We start from the raw sequence: 17,676 nt of genomic DNA on the forward strand, positions 1-17,676 counted from the left end.
GAGGCTACCGTTTGGGTCGCTAGCTCTCTAGTTTGCGAGTTAGCATGTGTCTCAAGACCCTGCAGTTGCGCAATATGTTGTAAATCAGGGGTCTCTAACACGCGGCCCGCGGGCCAAATGTGCCCCGCAGGACACTAGTTTGAGGCCCCCGCCTTCATATGAAAGTTTAATGTTAGTGCGGCCCGCGCAAGTTTGATATGGATGCTGTATGGTATCATGTACCCAGAAAAAATTATTACGTTTGATTAATGTTCATGTTAAAGGTTAAATAACTGTTAATAGTTATCCTCCCTATCCGTGTGGAAGTGGTAAGTTTTTGGCTATTTAAGTTTAAAGGAAATAACTTGAAGGCTACCGTTTAGGTCGCTAGCTCTCTAGTTTGCGAGTTAGCATGTGTCTCAAGACCCTGCAGTTGCGCAATATGTTGTAAATAAAAAGAGTATAAATGTGACTATAGTCGTGTTTTGTCATGTCTACAGGGCTCTAATAATGCTTTGTTCATTTTAATCTGAAAAAAATAATTTGTCTACCCACCAACTATATGTGGTTTCTTAAATTTTTATTATTTGCCGTTTTATTATTATTATTATATTTATTTATTACTGATTGATTGATTTTCTTTATTCTTGATTTGTTTATTTATTTTTCATCTTATTTTGTGTAGAAAAATAAAAAGTAAGATATTTGAGAACAGTGGAATTTTTTATCAGAGCTTTTATTGTAGAAAATCGGAACCAAAGCAAAGTTTATTAATTTTTCTGTTTTTAATAAATGCGTTTTTTTTTTAAAACCTGATGCGGCCCAGCCTTGCCCAGACCCTAGCTCCAGTGGCCCCCATGTAAATTAAGTTTGAGACCCCTGGCATAGAGTAAATAATAAAACTACTTTGAATGGCTTTTGTAGGTGTAGTAGATTACATAAGATTTTTAACAACTATACCCAGATATAGAATATTATTCCACAAGTAATGTTATATGATGCAGGGAATGTGCGTTGTTTAAAAGTTTGAAAATAACTCTCTTGCATTTAATGATCCTTTGTCGCTGATGGGGAAGAGAATAAATGATGTGTGACACCTTCTCTGCCGACGACTTGTTTACTCTATAGATAAGGCGGATGCAGGAAGGTTTATAAAAGCTGTGGGCCAACGCGTATACACTTTGGTAACCTTCAAGAGAAATCTGGCTTGGTTGGATTCAAAACATGACTGGCCTATAAAACTATTGGTGATGGGCATTATAAATGACTTTTAAAAGCATCAATAATTGACACGTCATTTATAACACATGAGGATCGTGCTTTAGTCATAATAAATGAAGTCTTAATTCGATATATGTTTGAAGATAAAGCAATTAAAAATGGAAATATGTATCTTGTGAAGATTTATCAAGCACAGACATTTTTCAACTTCTAATATAGTCATCCCTCGTTACATTGCGGTTTGAACATCCCTCTCACTTTATCCCCTTTTTTAAAAAAAAAAAATCATGAATAAATAGCATGAATTATTAGTCAAAAAATAGTAGTATTCTGGTCACTATATACTAGCTCATGTTTTCTTCTTCATTCATTTTCTACCGCTTTTTCCTCACAAGGGTCGCGGGGGTGCTGGAGCCTATCCCAGCTGTCTTCGGTTGAGAGGCGGGGTACACCCTGGACTGGTCGCCAGCCAATCACAGGGCACATATAGACAAACAACCATTCACACTCACATTCATACCTATGGACAATTTGGAGTCGCTAATTAACCTAGCATGTTTTTGGAATGTGGGAGGAAACCGGAGTTCCTGGAGAAAATCCACGCATGAAGGTGGAATCAAACTTGGGTCTCGCATTTACCACTCGGTCACCATGCAGCCGGATTCAAAATTAATAAGAGGAATATTTTCATTTTTAGAGCATACAAAATCTGTTTATGACAATGTAAACATGGTTTTTAACATTATAAGAGCAGTGTGGGTATGAAATAACACCCCTATATTTACCTTTAGACTATCATTCTTTGTTTACACCGCATAGCACAGCAAACTAGGAAGCTAACTAGTTAGCCTCTCCAGTATATGTATTCTAAATTTAAGAAATTGAGTAGAAGAAACGGCGGCACGGCGGTCTAGTGGTTAGCAGACCTCACAGCTAGGAGACCAGGGTTCAATTCCACCGTCGGCCATCTCTGTGTGGAGTTTGTTTGTTCTCCCTGTGGGTTTTCTCCGGGTACTCCGGTTTCCTCCCACATTCCAAAAACATGCTAGGTTAATTGGCGACTCCAAATTGTCCATAGGTATGAATGTGAGTGTGAATGGTTGTTTGTCTATATGTGCCCTGTGATTGGCCACCAGTACAGGGTGGACAGCTGGGATAGGTTCCAGTATCCCTGCGACCCTCATGAGGGCCTGGAACCAATTAATTGCAAAAAATGAGGAAAGACAGTATATCTTATATTTAAACCAGTACCTCTCAAATAGTGGGGAAGTGGTACTTTATATGTTAGTGCGGACCTGCCAACATGTACACATTTTTTGTACACTTATACTTCACAACTCTCCATTTTGTTGTATTTTCTAGTTTTTTTTTCGAGTTCAGCCTGTACAGTACAGTGCTTTTTCCAGCAGATATCTGCAGCTGTGTGTCACAATGTTGTTCTTAAATGCCCCCCCACCCCCCCTTCCATAGCACCTAAGCTTGTCAGAGTCGACCAACACAAGCGAATACACACATAAGAACGGGAGATGGAAAACGGCTCCATGACACACTTTTGGGTCACGACCCACCACATGAAACTCCCTGGTGTTAGACCACATGCCTGGTACTTCATCATGAAGACCTCCTTCTGACTTGATGGTTCACTTGATCATTCAGAACCATCTATTTCTCCTGTCTCTCACTGATTGTCTCTCATATGTAGTTTGGAGCCGTGCACACCTGATTCACATTTGATGTCTTCTCGTTTTCTTCTCGTTTCTAGTGCTGAGGAGACTCAATACCAGATTGTTCTTCATCATTGGAGATGTCTTCTGCTTCATATTGCAAAGCTGACTCTTACTAGATTGTCCTGTCTCATGTTCAGTGCTGACTGGCGGACGTAGCGCGGATCCAAAGATGCGCACCAGGCGCTCACAGCTTGGGAGGAGCTAGAGCTCCCCCCCCCCCCCCCCCCCCCAACTCCCCCCTCCTTGTTCACGTTACTGTGGAGCGAAGACTCGCTTTGGGCAGAAGAAATAAGACGAAAGGTGAGTCCACCGATAGTGTTTTTTTTTTGGTTTACGTTTGTGACACAAATTGTATTCAATAACATTGTGACAGCGTAGCCTTAAAGGAAATCCGTTGTTTTCGTGCGTAATTTGGATGACGGAGCGCAAAACAGAAGTCCAAATAACATGACGGTGCTTGGAAAAGGCAAAAAAAAGGGACAAATCATTTGCACCTGTCGCTTTGAGAGATAAAGTTGAAGTCTTTGAACGCGCTAATAATGCACGGTGACAAATTACGCACGGAAGTGGGATACATTCGGTTGTAATGTTGCGACGACTGCTGCATATATTCCACATTTCGCTCCACAGCAGGTGTATTTTGAACATAGAACGATGCTTTAGGAAACTATCCAAGTATACATGTCGCCTATAGTCCTTTTTCACCCATGCAAACTGTACACATGCAGTGAAGTGCGCATACTGTGCTGCATATACAAATAATATTCACTAAGTTATTTTTAAATTGTCATTTAACGCAGTCAATTGTATAAATTTTAAATAAGGATGAAAGTAGCTTTGCATAATGTACCAAAAACGTCATGAATCAAACAGCTGTGGTGATGTTTAAAAAAAAAAAAAAAGTGATTCATTGCCATTGCATGTCATCCATTAGTAAATATTAATAAGGGCTCTCAGTGTCTAAATTGGACCCCCAAATTTGTCTTTTTAATAACAATGTCACACTGATGTCAGTGCCTGACCATACAGTCTATTTGACAAAAAAGTCTGTGCACACAAATACATCTGATTTTCCATCCATTATTATTATATTCCATTTTCTAACTGTATGGAGTAGAAGCAGGTGGAACTGAATTCATGCAGACAAGAGCAGCAAGTGGCAGGAAGAGCTGATGAATGCTGTACACAACATAAGCTGCACTTTGCAAATAATGTCGGGGAACATTTTTGGATTGAGTGGTTATGCAATGGGGATGATACAAGAGTCACTATTTACTTAAACCAGGGGTCTCAAACTTGCGGCCCGCGGGCCAAATGTGGCCCGCAGCACACTACTTTGAGGCCCCCCGCCTTGATATGAAAGTTTAATGTCAGTGCGGCACGCGCAAGTTTGATATGGATGCTGTATGGTATCATGTACCCAGAAAAAATTATTACGTTTGATTAATGTTCATGTTAAAGGTTAAATAACTGTTAATAGTTATCCTCCCTATCCGTGTGGAAGTGGTAAGTTTTTGACTACGGACCGCGGTCTAAATAAACGATTCTGATTGGTCCGTTTCAAGATTTGCAAAGATTGGTTTGCACGCATCATTTGTGTCAAGAACAAAAGCGGCAGATCGTATATAACAGGGGTCTCAAACACGCAGCCCGCGGGCCAGATGTGGCCCGCAGCACACTACTTTGAGGCCCCCCGCCTTGATATGAAAGTTTAATGTTAGTGCGGCCCGCGCAAGTTTGATATGGATGCTGTATGGTATCATGTACCCAGAAAAAATTATTACGTTTGATTCATGTTCATGTTAAAGGTTAAATAACTGTTAATAGCTATCCTCCCTATCCGTGTGGAAGTGGTAAGTTTTTGACTGCGGACCGCGGTCTAAATAAACGATTCTGATTGGTCCGTTTCAAGATTTGCAAAGATTGGTTTGCACGCATCATTTGTGTCAAGAACAAAAGCGGCAGATCGTATATAACAGGGGTCTCAAACACGCAGCCCGTGGGCCAAATGTGGCCCGCAGCACACTACTTTGAGGCCCCCCGCCTTGATATGAAAGTTTAATGTTAGTGCGGCCCGCGCAAGTTTGATATGGATGCTGTATGGTATCATGTATCCAGAAAAAATTATTACGTTTGATTAATGTTCATGTTAAAGGTTAAATAACTGTTAATAGTTATCCTCCCTATCCGTGTGGAAGTGGTAAGTTTTTGGCTATTTAAGTTTAAAGGAAATAACTTGAAGGCTACTGTTTAAAGGTCGCTAGCTCTCTAGTTTGCGAGTTAGCATGTGTCTCAAGACCCTGCAGTTGCGCAATATGTTGTAAATAAAAATATATAAATGTGACTATAGTCATGTTTTGTCATGTCTACAGGGCTCTAATAATGCTTTGTTCATTTTAATCTGAAAAAAATAATTTGTCTGCCCACCAACTATATGTGGTTTCTTAAGTTTTTATTATTTGCCGTTTTATTATTATTATTATATTTATTTATTACTGATTGATTGATTTACTTTATTCTTTATTTATTTATTTTTCATCTTGTTTTGTGCAGAAAAATAAAAATTAAGATGTTTTTTTTTTTTTTTTTTTTTTGGGGAAAACCTGATGCGACCCAGCCTTGCCCAGACCCTAGCTCCAGTGGCCCCCCAGGTAAATTGAGTTTGAGACCCCTGACTTAAACAGTATGAGTTGCAATAGCTGATTTAATGGCATTTTACATACAGGCTGATACTTTGGAACACAAGTTTAGGTGACCCACATCGAATTGTGTTTTAATATACAGTAAGAGGTCACAAAGGGATTCTGACTAAAAATTCAGGTTGTGTTAGGAAAAATGAATTGACTGCAGTAAACAGGACATATAATAAATACAAATATTCCTGTAATAACATCCTTTGTCATTTTCTGACCATAATAGATAGGGTGGGCCTATCTCCTTCTCAGGTGTTTGCACTTCCTGGAGAAGAAATGAGCCCCCCGGACACGTCCAACAGCACGGCAGAATGGGAGCCTGATGAAAGAGACATGTGGACTCAAGTTAACGGAAGCATGGATTCGAACCTGCAAGGTTTCCACACAGATATCACTAAACATCTCGGAGTGCAGATCACCCTGATCACAGCTTATTCCTTAATCATCTTGCTCGGGCTCCTGGGGAACGCGCTTGTGATTTATATGATAATCCGCTACAAGAACATGCGAACAGTCACAAACTTCTTCATAGCTAACTTGGCGCTTGCAGACCTCCTGGTGGACACCCTGTGTTTACCCTTCACGTTGGTGTATACTCTGCTAGACGAGTGGAAGTTTGGCGCCGTGCTGTGTCACATGGTCCCCTTCGCCCAGGCTCTGAGCGTTCATGTCTCCATCTTGACAATGACCGTTATCGCTTTGGAGCGATATCGCTGTATCGTCTTCCATCTGGGTCAACGCCTCACTTGGCACTCCAGTTTCCTCATTATGGCGTTCACTTGGACTACCTCGGCGGTCCTGGCGGCACCCCTTGCTATCTTCCGAGAATACCGTCAGGAAGAGATCCCCTCCATTAATCTGCATATCGCCGTATGCTCTGAGAAGTGGCCCCACGGGACCGGCAGAGACGGTGTCATCTACAGCCTCTCCATGCTTCTTCTACAGTACATTATCCCTTTAGCTATCATCAGTTACGCTTATATTTGTATCTGGGTCAAGCTGAAGAACCACATCAGTCCGTCGACTCGCAACGATAGCATCGCACGACGTAAAAAGACCACTAAAATGTTGGCACTGGTGGTGGTCGTGTTTGCTATCTGTTGGCTGCCCTTCCACGTGTTCCAGCTCGCCAGCGATCTGGACCTGGTTCTCAGGTTTAAGGAGTATAAACTCATATACACCGTGTTCCATATCGTGGCGATGTGTTCCACTTTTACCAACCCGCTCCTGTACGGCTGGATGAATAAAAACTACAGAAATGGCTTCCTAATGGTTTTCCGCTGTGAAGACAAGCCGGAATCATTCCACCCGGAGGGCTCTTTCCGGACTCGCTCCACAAGACGGCTCAACGGTCGTAACGGCGGACACCCGCCGACTGCAGTGTGAGATGACTGAAGACGTTGGAATATGTTGCTACAAAGTCGGAATGGGCGTTTGAATACATTTCCTCTAAATGTTATTTAGTTTAAATTTTGAATGTTCTGAGCTCCTGTTTCGATACCGAGCAAAATAACAGGAAGTTGACGGCTTATTTTAGACTGCAAAGTACTGCGCTTCATTTTACCGCCGTTGCTTGAAAACCAAATTGATAAAAATCAATTATTATGCCCGTTTCTCGTACAAATGTAGCCTTTTGACCTCAGTGACTTGGCCTTGAGTTTATGTAAAGCGTTTTTTTTTTTTAATTTGTGAATGTTAATCGTGACTTTAATGTATTCGGCTGTTTTCTGTATAATGTGGTTCTTGTTCATGCAAATCACTTATCGGCAATTCATGTCCAATCTAATTAGGAACTCAAAAGCGTTTGTGTGTTTACAAGGTGATGTTTTTAGGGGGGGGCACTGAAGGTTGCTGCTGCTTTTCTGTCCCAACAGGACGTTAATTATGTTGACATGCCGGATTCAATGTAAAGGAAGCCAGATGGGAACTGTGAAAGAAATCTACTAGAGAATATGTGAGAGGTCTTTCTCGGACAGATATTCGAGTCTATTTTCAGCTGCTCAACTGACTATAACAGGGGTGGGCAAACTTTTTGACTCGCGGGCCGCATTGATATGACAAAATTTAAAGGGGGGGGGGGGTAGACTATATATTTTACACGTAACAGTCCACCTGGTATTATTGTATCTGTAAAATTGTCATGCAATCTGCTATTATTATTTATTATTTTATATTTATATTTAAATATTTTAAAAATAATAAAATATTATAAGAATTACAATAAAATTAAAATAATTATTATTATATTATTATTATGTAAAATATGCAAATATAACAATAATATTATATATAATTAATATAATAATTAGTATTAATATAATAATTATAATAACCATAATAGTTCTATTAATAATTATAATAATCTAATAATAATCTAATAATAATCTAATAATAATAATACTTATTATTATTATTATATTATTATATTATTATTATTATATTATAGTTATAATAATAATAATAATTATAATAGTAATTATTATGTATAATTATAATATTATATATAATGTATATAATGTATATAATGTATATAATGTATATAATGTATATAATAATAATAATTATTATTATAATTATTATTATTATTATATAATTATAATAATAATTATAATAATAATTATAATAGTAATTATTATTATTATGTGCTTGTGTCCCTTTTTTCAGGAGCACTTTGTAAACAACAGATCATGTCAAAAAAACGCAATTGATAAAACCATCAAAAGGTTGGCTCAGGCCATGATGCCAGGTTGTATGTTGAGTTTAAATGAAATACTTTGGAAAGATTGGGCGGGCCGTATTCAAACACTTGGCGGGCCGGATGTGGCCCCCGGGCCGTAGTTTGCCCACCCCTGGACTATAATATGCCTGTGGACGTTTTTATTGTATTCTCAGGGCATTGAATTGACTGTTATCTGACCACGCTTCAGTAATTCATGCTCAAAGGACTAGGTGGAACAATAGTCGGATGACTAGATATGATATTGTGTCGTCAAAATAGTGTTTGTTCCAACGAGACATGTCCAACTGATGAGAACAACCCAGTCGAGATTGATTCAATGCCCTGGGAACTTCTGAACTGACCTTTTTTTTATGTGTTTATGTTTTATGAACAACATGTAAAGAGCTATATCTTGCAAGCGGCCAATCAAAGAAATGCCAAATCGAAACTCTAGCAACTGTAGCAACATTCGTAGAGTAGTCAAGTGCACGTTTAAATACAGTAAACACAACACTTAAACCCGCATCCAAACACACATAACCAGCCATCAACGAGAGGTCAATTTATTCACATAAATAATTCTACAAGTAATTATTTGGACTGCTTTCTGAACAAAGCAGCGGAGGACTTTTCAGCAAATAAATGTGATAAATCGGTTCTTTCCCTGCAGTGAAAATGCTTCGAGCGAGACTTGGTGTATCTTAACACCCACATGCTGGATTTCATGGCTTAGCCTACATTTTCCTTTATGTTCTGGAGAGTCACATATAGAATATTCCGGCTAGGACTTATATCAGAAGGAAAATAAAAACACCGGGCATGCAACGCACCATTAGATGTTTCTGCAGATTAGGTATGCATCAAGGGACACTATTAGTGTGCAGAATTGATTTGCTGTCAGTTTCTCAGTGGGGATTGCTTTATAGCTTTATAGTGATTGTCATGAAAGCAAAAAGTAGCCACTCAAGTATGAGTTTCATTCACGTTATTAAATTAGGGGAATTTCATTCAACATGTCTGAAAAGGAGTAGGAAGAATCACCTCCTTCTCTGAGCTTGAGCAATGACTTTTGGTGTGTTCACTTCCTGTGTTTAACTTGCTTACTTATGACTATTTTTGAACAACAAAATGTATTTTTATTTTTTTATGTGTTATAATCGGGGTTCAAACCTCTATTGGACATCAATTACATGTGTGGGTTTTCACCGTGTGCTCAGATTTCCTCCCACATTCCACTCAACCATTTGAGCACAACAAAAACACAGTGTTTTTCTACCCTCTAGTGGTTGACAAAGGTATAGCAGTCTTAAATTGACCGGAAATGACGTCCTATTTGACCTTCCGTTCAGTTCGTGTGTAACATTTGACAGCATTGGTTTGCCATACTGGTAATTTCAAGCCGAGGGGAGTGCTAATAAACATGCTAATATTCATTATATGAAGATTTCGGTCATTCAGGTAACAATTTTTGCCTCAGAAATATATTCGACTGATGTTTTCGTGGATGGCGGCCAAGTAGTTTTTCGACCCAATTGTGCCGTTCATTCATATAGTTCGCTATATGCTAGGCTAGCTCATGATAGCCATGCTAACGGTGTGTACGTGACACATGACAGCAACGCTGAAGTTATGCTGGTATGTTGTTAATTAATTATGACTATCGTCTTATAGCAGTAACCGAATACATTGTACATGTATATATAAAATACATATATTTTACTCTTTCAGATGTGCGATAATGCTGCTGCAACGTTTGGCTGTAAAACTGACACTAAAGCTAACACTATTGCTATTAAGATTATACTGCTACTGCTGTATTTTGGCGACATGCATAAATAAGTTAACGACACACAAAAGTATACTTTCAGGGAGTAAATGTAGGCACTTTTGACCTGGAAACTCTCAAATTAATCGCAGGGATCTGCATTTTTATTTATATTAGTTGAACGGGTCAAATGTATAGCAGCGTAGCATCAGTTATCCGCTCGATATAAGCATGATAAAATATATATTTTTCCATTTCTCTTGCGTGTTTATTTTCACGAATGTCTTGTGTTTTTGTTGTGTCGCAATACTGTTATTTCAGCTCAAGTCATGAAGTCAAAGGATTTGATTAATAGCCCTTTTTGCATTTGTTTTCGCATAATTTGATTTAGCTGAAATAATTGTATGTAATTAAAGGGCATCATTTTATTAATGTGTTGATATTGTAAGCTTGTCTGATGGATGTTCACAATTGAGTGTTGATATAATTGTATTATTTTGCATAAAGTCTTTGTCCCGTGTTTTATTATCATTTATATCTGCAAATTACAGAACAAAATCATACAATCATTCAGTGATCTTGAAAAATGTCCCAAGTAAAAAGTATTGGAATTATTGATACAGTCCCTGTATTACTTTGTATCGGGTCAATACCAAAATATATAATACCAGCCACCTCAACTTTTCACTGCAGATCCAAGTGATCCCTTTTCATGTTTTTGTTGTCACAGCAGGGTGCTTCTATCCTAAGCTGAGGGAACAATGGTCAAGTATTTCTGCTGCGCAGGTTTGCTAAAAACCTCCTGGGACCAAGTCTGTGTTGCTTTCTGGCAACGCTATCCAAACCCTTACAGGTGAGGCCAAAGGTCCAGAGAGGACTTATTTATTATTGACACCTTTGTTCGTCTTCATTCCGCTTAACGCAGATGGAAAACTAGAAAACCAACTGTTAAAAATATAATTGCTGCATTTTCTTTGTTTATGTTGTCCTTATTTTTCACATTTCACTTATCAACATGGCAACCTAATGACAATAATTGCAACTATATCCACAACTTGCTTTATTCACGTTAATATGAGCATTTTTTTCTTGTGCTGTGCTTTACTCTCAAAGTTTTTCTAGCAATATTACGACTTTACGACTACAAGCTGAACATTTTTTTACACATTTTGTGACTGATGCGTCTGTGTGTGCCTTTCAGTAACCATGTATTGACTGAAGACATCATTTTCCGAGAGGTTACTCCAGCCAACTGCCTCATTTCCAGACGTCTCTTGACCAAAACGAGCCGTGCGCCGCGTTGGATGGAGCGCTACCTTCCAAAACACATGGCTAGCTCAGCTTACATCCTTGAGGACTCCATAGTGGACCCTCAGAAAAGAACAATGACCACGTTAACATGGAACATCAGCCACGCTCGTCTTATGGTACCGCATATACACCTCCCAAGTTCACAAACGTGTCCTGTTAAGATGAAGTTTTTGACGCAGATGTGTTTGTCCTCGTGTACCTTGTTCATATATTCCCCCCGCCCAGTCGGTGGAAGAGCGGTGTGAATACAGAATTAACCCCGAGAATGGCAGCTGGACGGAAATAAAAAGAGAGGCATGGATTTCTTCCAACGTGTATGGACTCTCGAGAGCGATTCAGGTCTGGAGACGCTAGTTATCACACACATGATGGTGTATGCTAAATGTTATTATATATGGAAACAAAATGCTTCCTGTACGTGCTGAGTTCAACATGTCTCTTTGCAGGAATTTGGTCTCGCAAGGTTTAAGACGAGTGTTACCAAGACCATGAAGGGCTTTGAATATGTGCTGGCCAAAATGCAAGGTAAATCTCTGCTGCTCTTGTTAATGCACCAAATATTTGTGCCTTTTTGCTGCTTTTTTATTGAGGAAACAAAGTAACTTGTCCATCCACCCAAACAATGCATGATTTGTTATGATTTGTTCAGAAAGGACACTCATATTTAACATAAGAAAACATAACATAAGAAATAATATTAGGCCTTATCAAGCAAGTGTGCTCTATCTCGCCCTTGAGGTTCCCCTTGGCAGTGTGACAGTCCTTTTATCGGACTCATGTAAAACATTTGCACATGCTGGCAAAGCTTTTGTTTTGGAACTGCTGAAAATTGGGACCACTGCTAACTTTCTGTTGACAACTCAGTGTCATCCGCTACATTTTAATTCAAAATGGTTGGGACGTTCAACTCATTTTAGTCAAAATAGTAAAAAATAAATTCATTCAGGCCTTTTGAAATAGCCTAAGTAACTTAGCAACTAAGTAACTATCTGCTGCGCCTCCCCTGAGGATGGAATAAGTCACATTGCATGTTTGTCTTGTGATGCCATACATGATGGTTAACGTTTCGTGGGGCTTATATTTCCAGAAAAAGTGGTCAGTTATGGTGATTTTATTTCCTGACTTGTTTTTGCAGGTGAAGCACCATCAAGGAGTTTAGCCGAGGCGGCGACAGAGCGAGCGAGAGAGACGGCGCTGGCAGCTAAAGAGAAAGCCAAAGACTTGGCGTCACACGCCCAGAAGAAACAATACGTCTGATCAACCCATGCTTCCGTTGGTACCCATTTAGGGACACGCTTGTCTTTAAATCCTCTTCCCAGGTGAGTGATGCATTGTGGGGAGACAAAAAAAACGGACACTTCTGCGAGGAAGCAACCTGCTGATCTGGTGGGAGGACCACATTAATGCCTCAGCTTCTTCACTCGGGTCATCCTGATCACGTTACTTTGACTGCATATCACTTTGCCACTTGGTGCAGTGTCAGATCCTGCAAAGAACTTGGTTGGGATTAGAATTTCTTGCCGTTCCTGTGACCTTCATTCAACCTCTGTGCCCAACAAATGTTAACTTTTAGTTTGTCAAACTAGCTCCAATCAACATTTCAGCAATATGTTTTATGCAGAATTATGTCTGATGTTTTTTTTAATAAGCTACTATAACCCTGATTGTAAGTTCTTCACAAACAATCCAAACTGAAATTGAGCATTCTGCCTCATATTGTACGTCAAAAAGCAAATATGAATACATGCTCTTTATATTATGTGATCATTCTTTTGTCAAACAATCATCAGTGTTGTCTTGTGTTAAATATGGACACGTTTAAATATAGAAAATATTTATTCATAAAAAAAAGCTTACACCATTACAAAAATTGCTACATAATATTACTGGGCGGAGAGACTGAAGAATGCATATACTATAAAAAGTTATAAGGCATCTTGCATAATTCAAAAGTGAGGGCAAAATGTGCCTTCTGTTATTAAATATAGAGCAACATGATACATATTTGTTATGCAGCAAATGTAAAAACATGTCTGATCCATGAGCTTGTCAAGAAATTAGTAACAAAAAAGAACCTTGGATGTGCAAGAATCGATGCGCTCCAATCCACCAGCCATCACCAAATTACAGAGTAGAGTGTGCAAAAAACGCCAAATGAATATCAGGTCAAGTTGCCTAATAGGCTGGCATGTATGTGCAAATGCCGTTAAATCGTTCCTCTTAACCTGTTTTTCCACATGGAGATCTGCAACTCTTTGGAGACAAAACAAGTGCAATGCGTGGATGTTTTTGTGCAAAAAAAAAAAAAAAGAGCCAAAAACACGGGCAGACGTGTGTGTGTGTGTGTGTATACACCGTAGCAGAGATTAATGTTTTAAGTGCATGCCACACATGGCCTTACTGAGTTGTAATGCTTAGGAGAGGCTGAGTAGATCAAATCTAGTCTGAAGGCTGAAGTCGGTGAAGGTATTGAAGTAAAACAAAAAACTGTATTGATTTGTGAAATCCCTTACAATGAGTGATTGTAAGTGGCTTTGGATGTTTGTTCCAACGCAGCCCAGTGATTTGAACTGCCTTTCAGTGCAAATCGACACAGCTCACTCATGATTACACTCGTGGTGTAACAACAACCGCCTTTGTAAAAACATGGGGTTCGGTTGTGCAGCATCATCCTCCTCACCCTGCTTATTTTTGGAATGTCTTCTCCCCCTTTGCCTCGGTGACGACGCTGATAAAAAGGACCGCTCCCTCGCTGCTGTCATAGCCAGGCTTTGTCCATACTGGAGTAACAGTGATCTGCATCGTTGCGTGTATAGTGCAGGCCGTCAGAGTCCATGCAATCAAACACGATGCTTTCCACGTCCACCTCGACGTCCTCTGGAAGAAGCGGGAGGAATTGGTTGTGTGTGTTAGCTCAGAGAGAAGATTTAGGATGACAGCAGTACTGTGCCTTGTGTTGAGGGCCATTGTGTTCCTAGTTAAACGTTAGTCTGGAGCCCCTGGACTACTGCAACGTGAAACTCACCTCTGTCCGAGTCAGACCTTTCGGACGACATGGTGGACCCCTGGCTGTCGTTCCTCATCCGCTCGGTCCCTCTCTGCAGCTGCTCCAGACGCACCTGCAGCTCCCTCTGCTCCCAGCGCAGGCGACCCTTCAGCTGCTCCGCACGCTCGTCCTGCTCCTGCAGCTTCTGAAAGGAGAACGTACAAAATGCGTGTAAGGAGACAATAAGGCACCACAGCAAAAGAAGATTACGCGGGTATGATAATTATGATTTGCAACTTTATAAAAATTTAAAAAAAAAAAAATTTAAGGCAAGAACACGCATTCCATTGAGAAACTATTTTGTGCTTGAGGTATTAGACCTTATTTTTAGTACATTTTGGTCACTGATTCTAAAATATACCACCAGTTTATCCTCCATCCTCTGTTAACTGAAATAAGATATTACTCTAACGACCACTGATTATCTCAGATTTTAGTTTTTTGGTACTTTTGCACTTGTGTTGACTGTATTGTGAAGAGAAACATTGTGTTGCTTAGCCAGACATTCTAGAAGAACGTTTTATGCGGATGAGAATTCTGTCTTAGATCTATGAAGGGGCCCAATCCTGCTCATTTCGGGGACTTTTTAAGTGATACTGAATCCCAGTGAGAGGAGCCAGGTGAGGTGGTGCCTCCCAAACTCCTCCCTGGGGAGCTGCTCTGGGCAGGAGGACGGGGATGAATTAGACGGGGAGACGGAAGTCTCGGCGTCCCTGCTTAGGCTGCTGGCCGTGTGAACCGACTCAAGTGGAAGAAGACACATGGATGGATTCCAGTGGGGCAATACAGGTATAGGAAGTATTTTGCTAAAAGGCTCAAGGTAAATCTGCATTCTCCTGTTAAACTAAATGCCCCCCATTCTACAGCCTGCAGCTCTGACCACGCCTACTCTGTTGTGATTGGTCACAGGTTGAGAGTCGGCGACATCCGCCCCCCAATCCCTCTCATAACTGCAGAGACACTCCCTAATGTATCCTACATGGATATCGGATTGGATTGCATATTGGAGAAGGCGGCATCCAACTGTGCAGTGACAGGTTGGTTGGACGCCGCGGCGCATGCAAGCGCAGTACCTTGATGTGAACCTGGGCTCGCCGAAGCAGGTTGAGCGTGGTGTTCCTCATCGTGTCGGACGACAGGGGAACTTGCTTCTTTAGCTGCTCCAGGCACTGCCTCAGCTGCGCTCGTCTGCAGAAGCACAACAACAACAATGCTTGACAACATACAAGCGCACGCACGCCGCCCCCAAATTAGCCTCATTACTCCTCATGCTTACTGTATTAATATAATAGCAAGCACTGGTAGTTACCTGTTTTTCTCCAGCTCGTTGTGTACAGACCTGCATTTGCAACATAAGGTTGAGTTAACAAACAAAAACATTAATAATAGAGTCAAACCACTCCCCGCTTGTCAGCTGCGTGTTATGCAATGTATTCACCTATTGCCACCAGCAGATATCTTCTTGCTCTTCTGTTTGCTTCTCTTATCAGAGAGACCTGGACTGGGAGGCAGCAGTGAAGCGTAGCCATGTTCTGCCTCTGTAACAAACATGAAACAAATTGTAATACACATCACAAGTACGTAAAATGAAACAAACACTAGCCAAATGTATTAATTCACGCTGATGTCGTAATACATTGCCTGGTTATCCAAATACTATAGAAATATTACATAAGAGGAGAAATGATTCATGTTGTTTTGGGGGCAAAGTCAAATACAACAGGGAAGTGATGGATTACTGTAATTCTTTTGCAATTTACAATTTAAAGAAATCCTTGCTGTGACGTTAATAGACAAAGCCAATTATAACTGTAGATGATTTGCAATATTATTTATATTCTTGAGTATCCAAGTCAAGGCATACACTCTTTTTATGCAACCTATTGGTTTTCAGTGTGGTCCAAATCATCCTTGCTAATGTTCTCATGCTGTTTTTAATGTAATTTATTTTTGATAAAAATCAATGAAAAGGGAAAATTTAATAAATCTTTGGACACCGCTTGTCTAAAGCCAGCAGACATAAAGAGTCTGTCATCAGCATCAGCTGTGTTCGATTTTGGCGCCATCGGCCAGTTAACGTTTCCATTCTTCTCCAAGCTAGCAAAGCCGCTTACAAAAAAAAGTAACCCCAAATGTCAGCAATGCAACGGCAAAGGATGTATATCAGTATGGAAAAAACAACTACATATTGTTGGACATTTCTATTAGCAGTATAAGCCGCCGGGCGTCATTTTGAAAGCAGCCCATATTGGCGCCTTTGAGTACAATGATGTGGACGATATGTAGGTCACTGAGTCAAATGGGGGGGAAGCTTGTCCAAAAATAAATGCTCGCACACACAACACTTGTATTTCTCTGTAATTCGCCATTCTATGTTATTTGACAACCACTGTGAAACTCGCTCCTTTGTGTATTTTGTTACTTTAACAATAAGAAACTTCGACAATGACACAAACACTGACCTCGCTCTTTCCTCTCCAAGAACTCGGCGGCACGAAGAAGCACCTGGATGTTGCAAATGGAACCTTCCATTTTTCTATGTTATTATTTATTCTTCGAAAGAATAAACCAAAGAAGCCAGTCGATTGAAGTGGGTGAAGCAGTGTCTGACTTGACTGACTGTGCAAACTGCAACGTCCTCAATACACCGTATAGTGCTGCCTTCAGGGCTTCGTCTAAACTCGGGCATCTGAGTGTTCTGGGAAAATATATGTATATACTGCCTGAAATGTCCATTCATAAATAAATACGTTTATTACAGTAGTATGTTAATTCATAAATATGAAACATGAAGGGTAGTACCCCAGTTTGGGGCGTTGTTTTTCTGTGGATTGAGTCCAACAATATTCCAATATTACACAGTACCTTGAAGGCATCAGCAGGCAACGTAAAACGTCATCGTCACGCCCTCATCCCCTCCCTCCCCTGGAAGTGTATCGAGTGATACTTGCTATTCATAATTTAGCCACTAGATGACACTCAAGGGTATATGTATATGTGTGAACTACACTCGTGTTATACAAAAGAATAAGATAGTATGGCTGTATGTTGTTTGCCGAACTCAAACCATATGACATTAAATGAGTTCTGGATAAACACAACTCTTCTTCATTATGATTTCACGTCAGTAATATTCTAGTATATTGTTTATTTATAATTTCATACCCGGAAGTATTAAACACTGGGTCTAATTACACACACTAAAATCTTGTTTT

At 40.0% G+C, this 17,676-nt stretch overlaps 3 protein-coding genes across 4 annotated transcripts; 2 read left to right on the plus strand and 1 right to left on the minus strand.

The window, feature by feature from the left end:
* Window positions 1-3,139: 3,139 nt before the first annotated feature.
* Window positions 3,140-7,444, plus strand: npy7r (neuropeptide Y receptor Y7). The gene is made up of 2 exons (XM_058063433.2): window positions 3,140-3,227; window positions 5,873-7,444. Exon 2 carries the CDS (start codon window positions 5,897-5,899, stop codon window positions 7,004-7,006), a length of 1,110 nt encoding a protein of 369 aa, XP_057919416.2. The 5' UTR covers window positions 3,140-3,227; window positions 5,873-5,896; the 3' UTR covers window positions 7,007-7,444.
* A 1,050-nt stretch (window positions 7,445-8,494) lies between these two features.
* On the plus strand, window positions 8,495-13,174 carry prelid1a (PRELI domain containing 1a). 2 transcript variants are annotated; one of them, XM_058063659.2, is made up of 6 exons: window positions 8,495-9,797; window positions 10,838-10,957; window positions 11,306-11,531; window positions 11,641-11,754; window positions 11,862-11,940; window positions 12,551-13,174. In XM_058063659.2, exons 2-6 carry the CDS (start codon window positions 10,866-10,868, stop codon window positions 12,670-12,672), a joined length of 633 nt encoding a protein of 210 aa, XP_057919642.1. In that variant the 5' UTR covers window positions 8,495-9,797; window positions 10,838-10,865; the 3' UTR covers window positions 12,673-13,174. The 2 variants fall into 2 exon arrangements, with proteins under 2 accessions (XP_057919642.1, XP_057919641.1); XM_058063658.2 differs by having other exon boundaries at window positions 8,496-9,797; window positions 10,835-10,957.
* A 70-nt stretch (window positions 13,175-13,244) lies between these two features.
* Window positions 13,245-17,317, minus strand: mxd3 (MAX dimerization protein 3). Its single transcript, XM_058063661.2, has 6 exons — window positions 16,924-17,317; window positions 15,900-15,999; window positions 15,771-15,800; window positions 15,535-15,649; window positions 14,441-14,606; window positions 13,245-14,292 (listed from the first exon to the last, which is right to left on the minus strand). Exons 1-6 carry the CDS (start codon window positions 16,991-16,993, stop codon window positions 14,174-14,176), a joined length of 600 nt encoding a protein of 199 aa, XP_057919644.2. The 5' UTR covers window positions 16,994-17,317; the 3' UTR covers window positions 13,245-14,173.
* Window positions 17,318-17,676: the final 359 nt, after the last annotated feature.

This window comes from Doryrhamphus excisus, linkage group LG22 (assembly GCF_037039965.1).
Source record: "Doryrhamphus excisus strain RoL-2023G ecotype Guam linkage group LG22, RoL_Dexc_Guam_v1.1, whole genome shotgun sequence".
NCBI lineage: Eukaryota > Metazoa > Chordata > Actinopteri > Syngnathiformes > Syngnathidae > Doryrhamphus > Doryrhamphus excisus.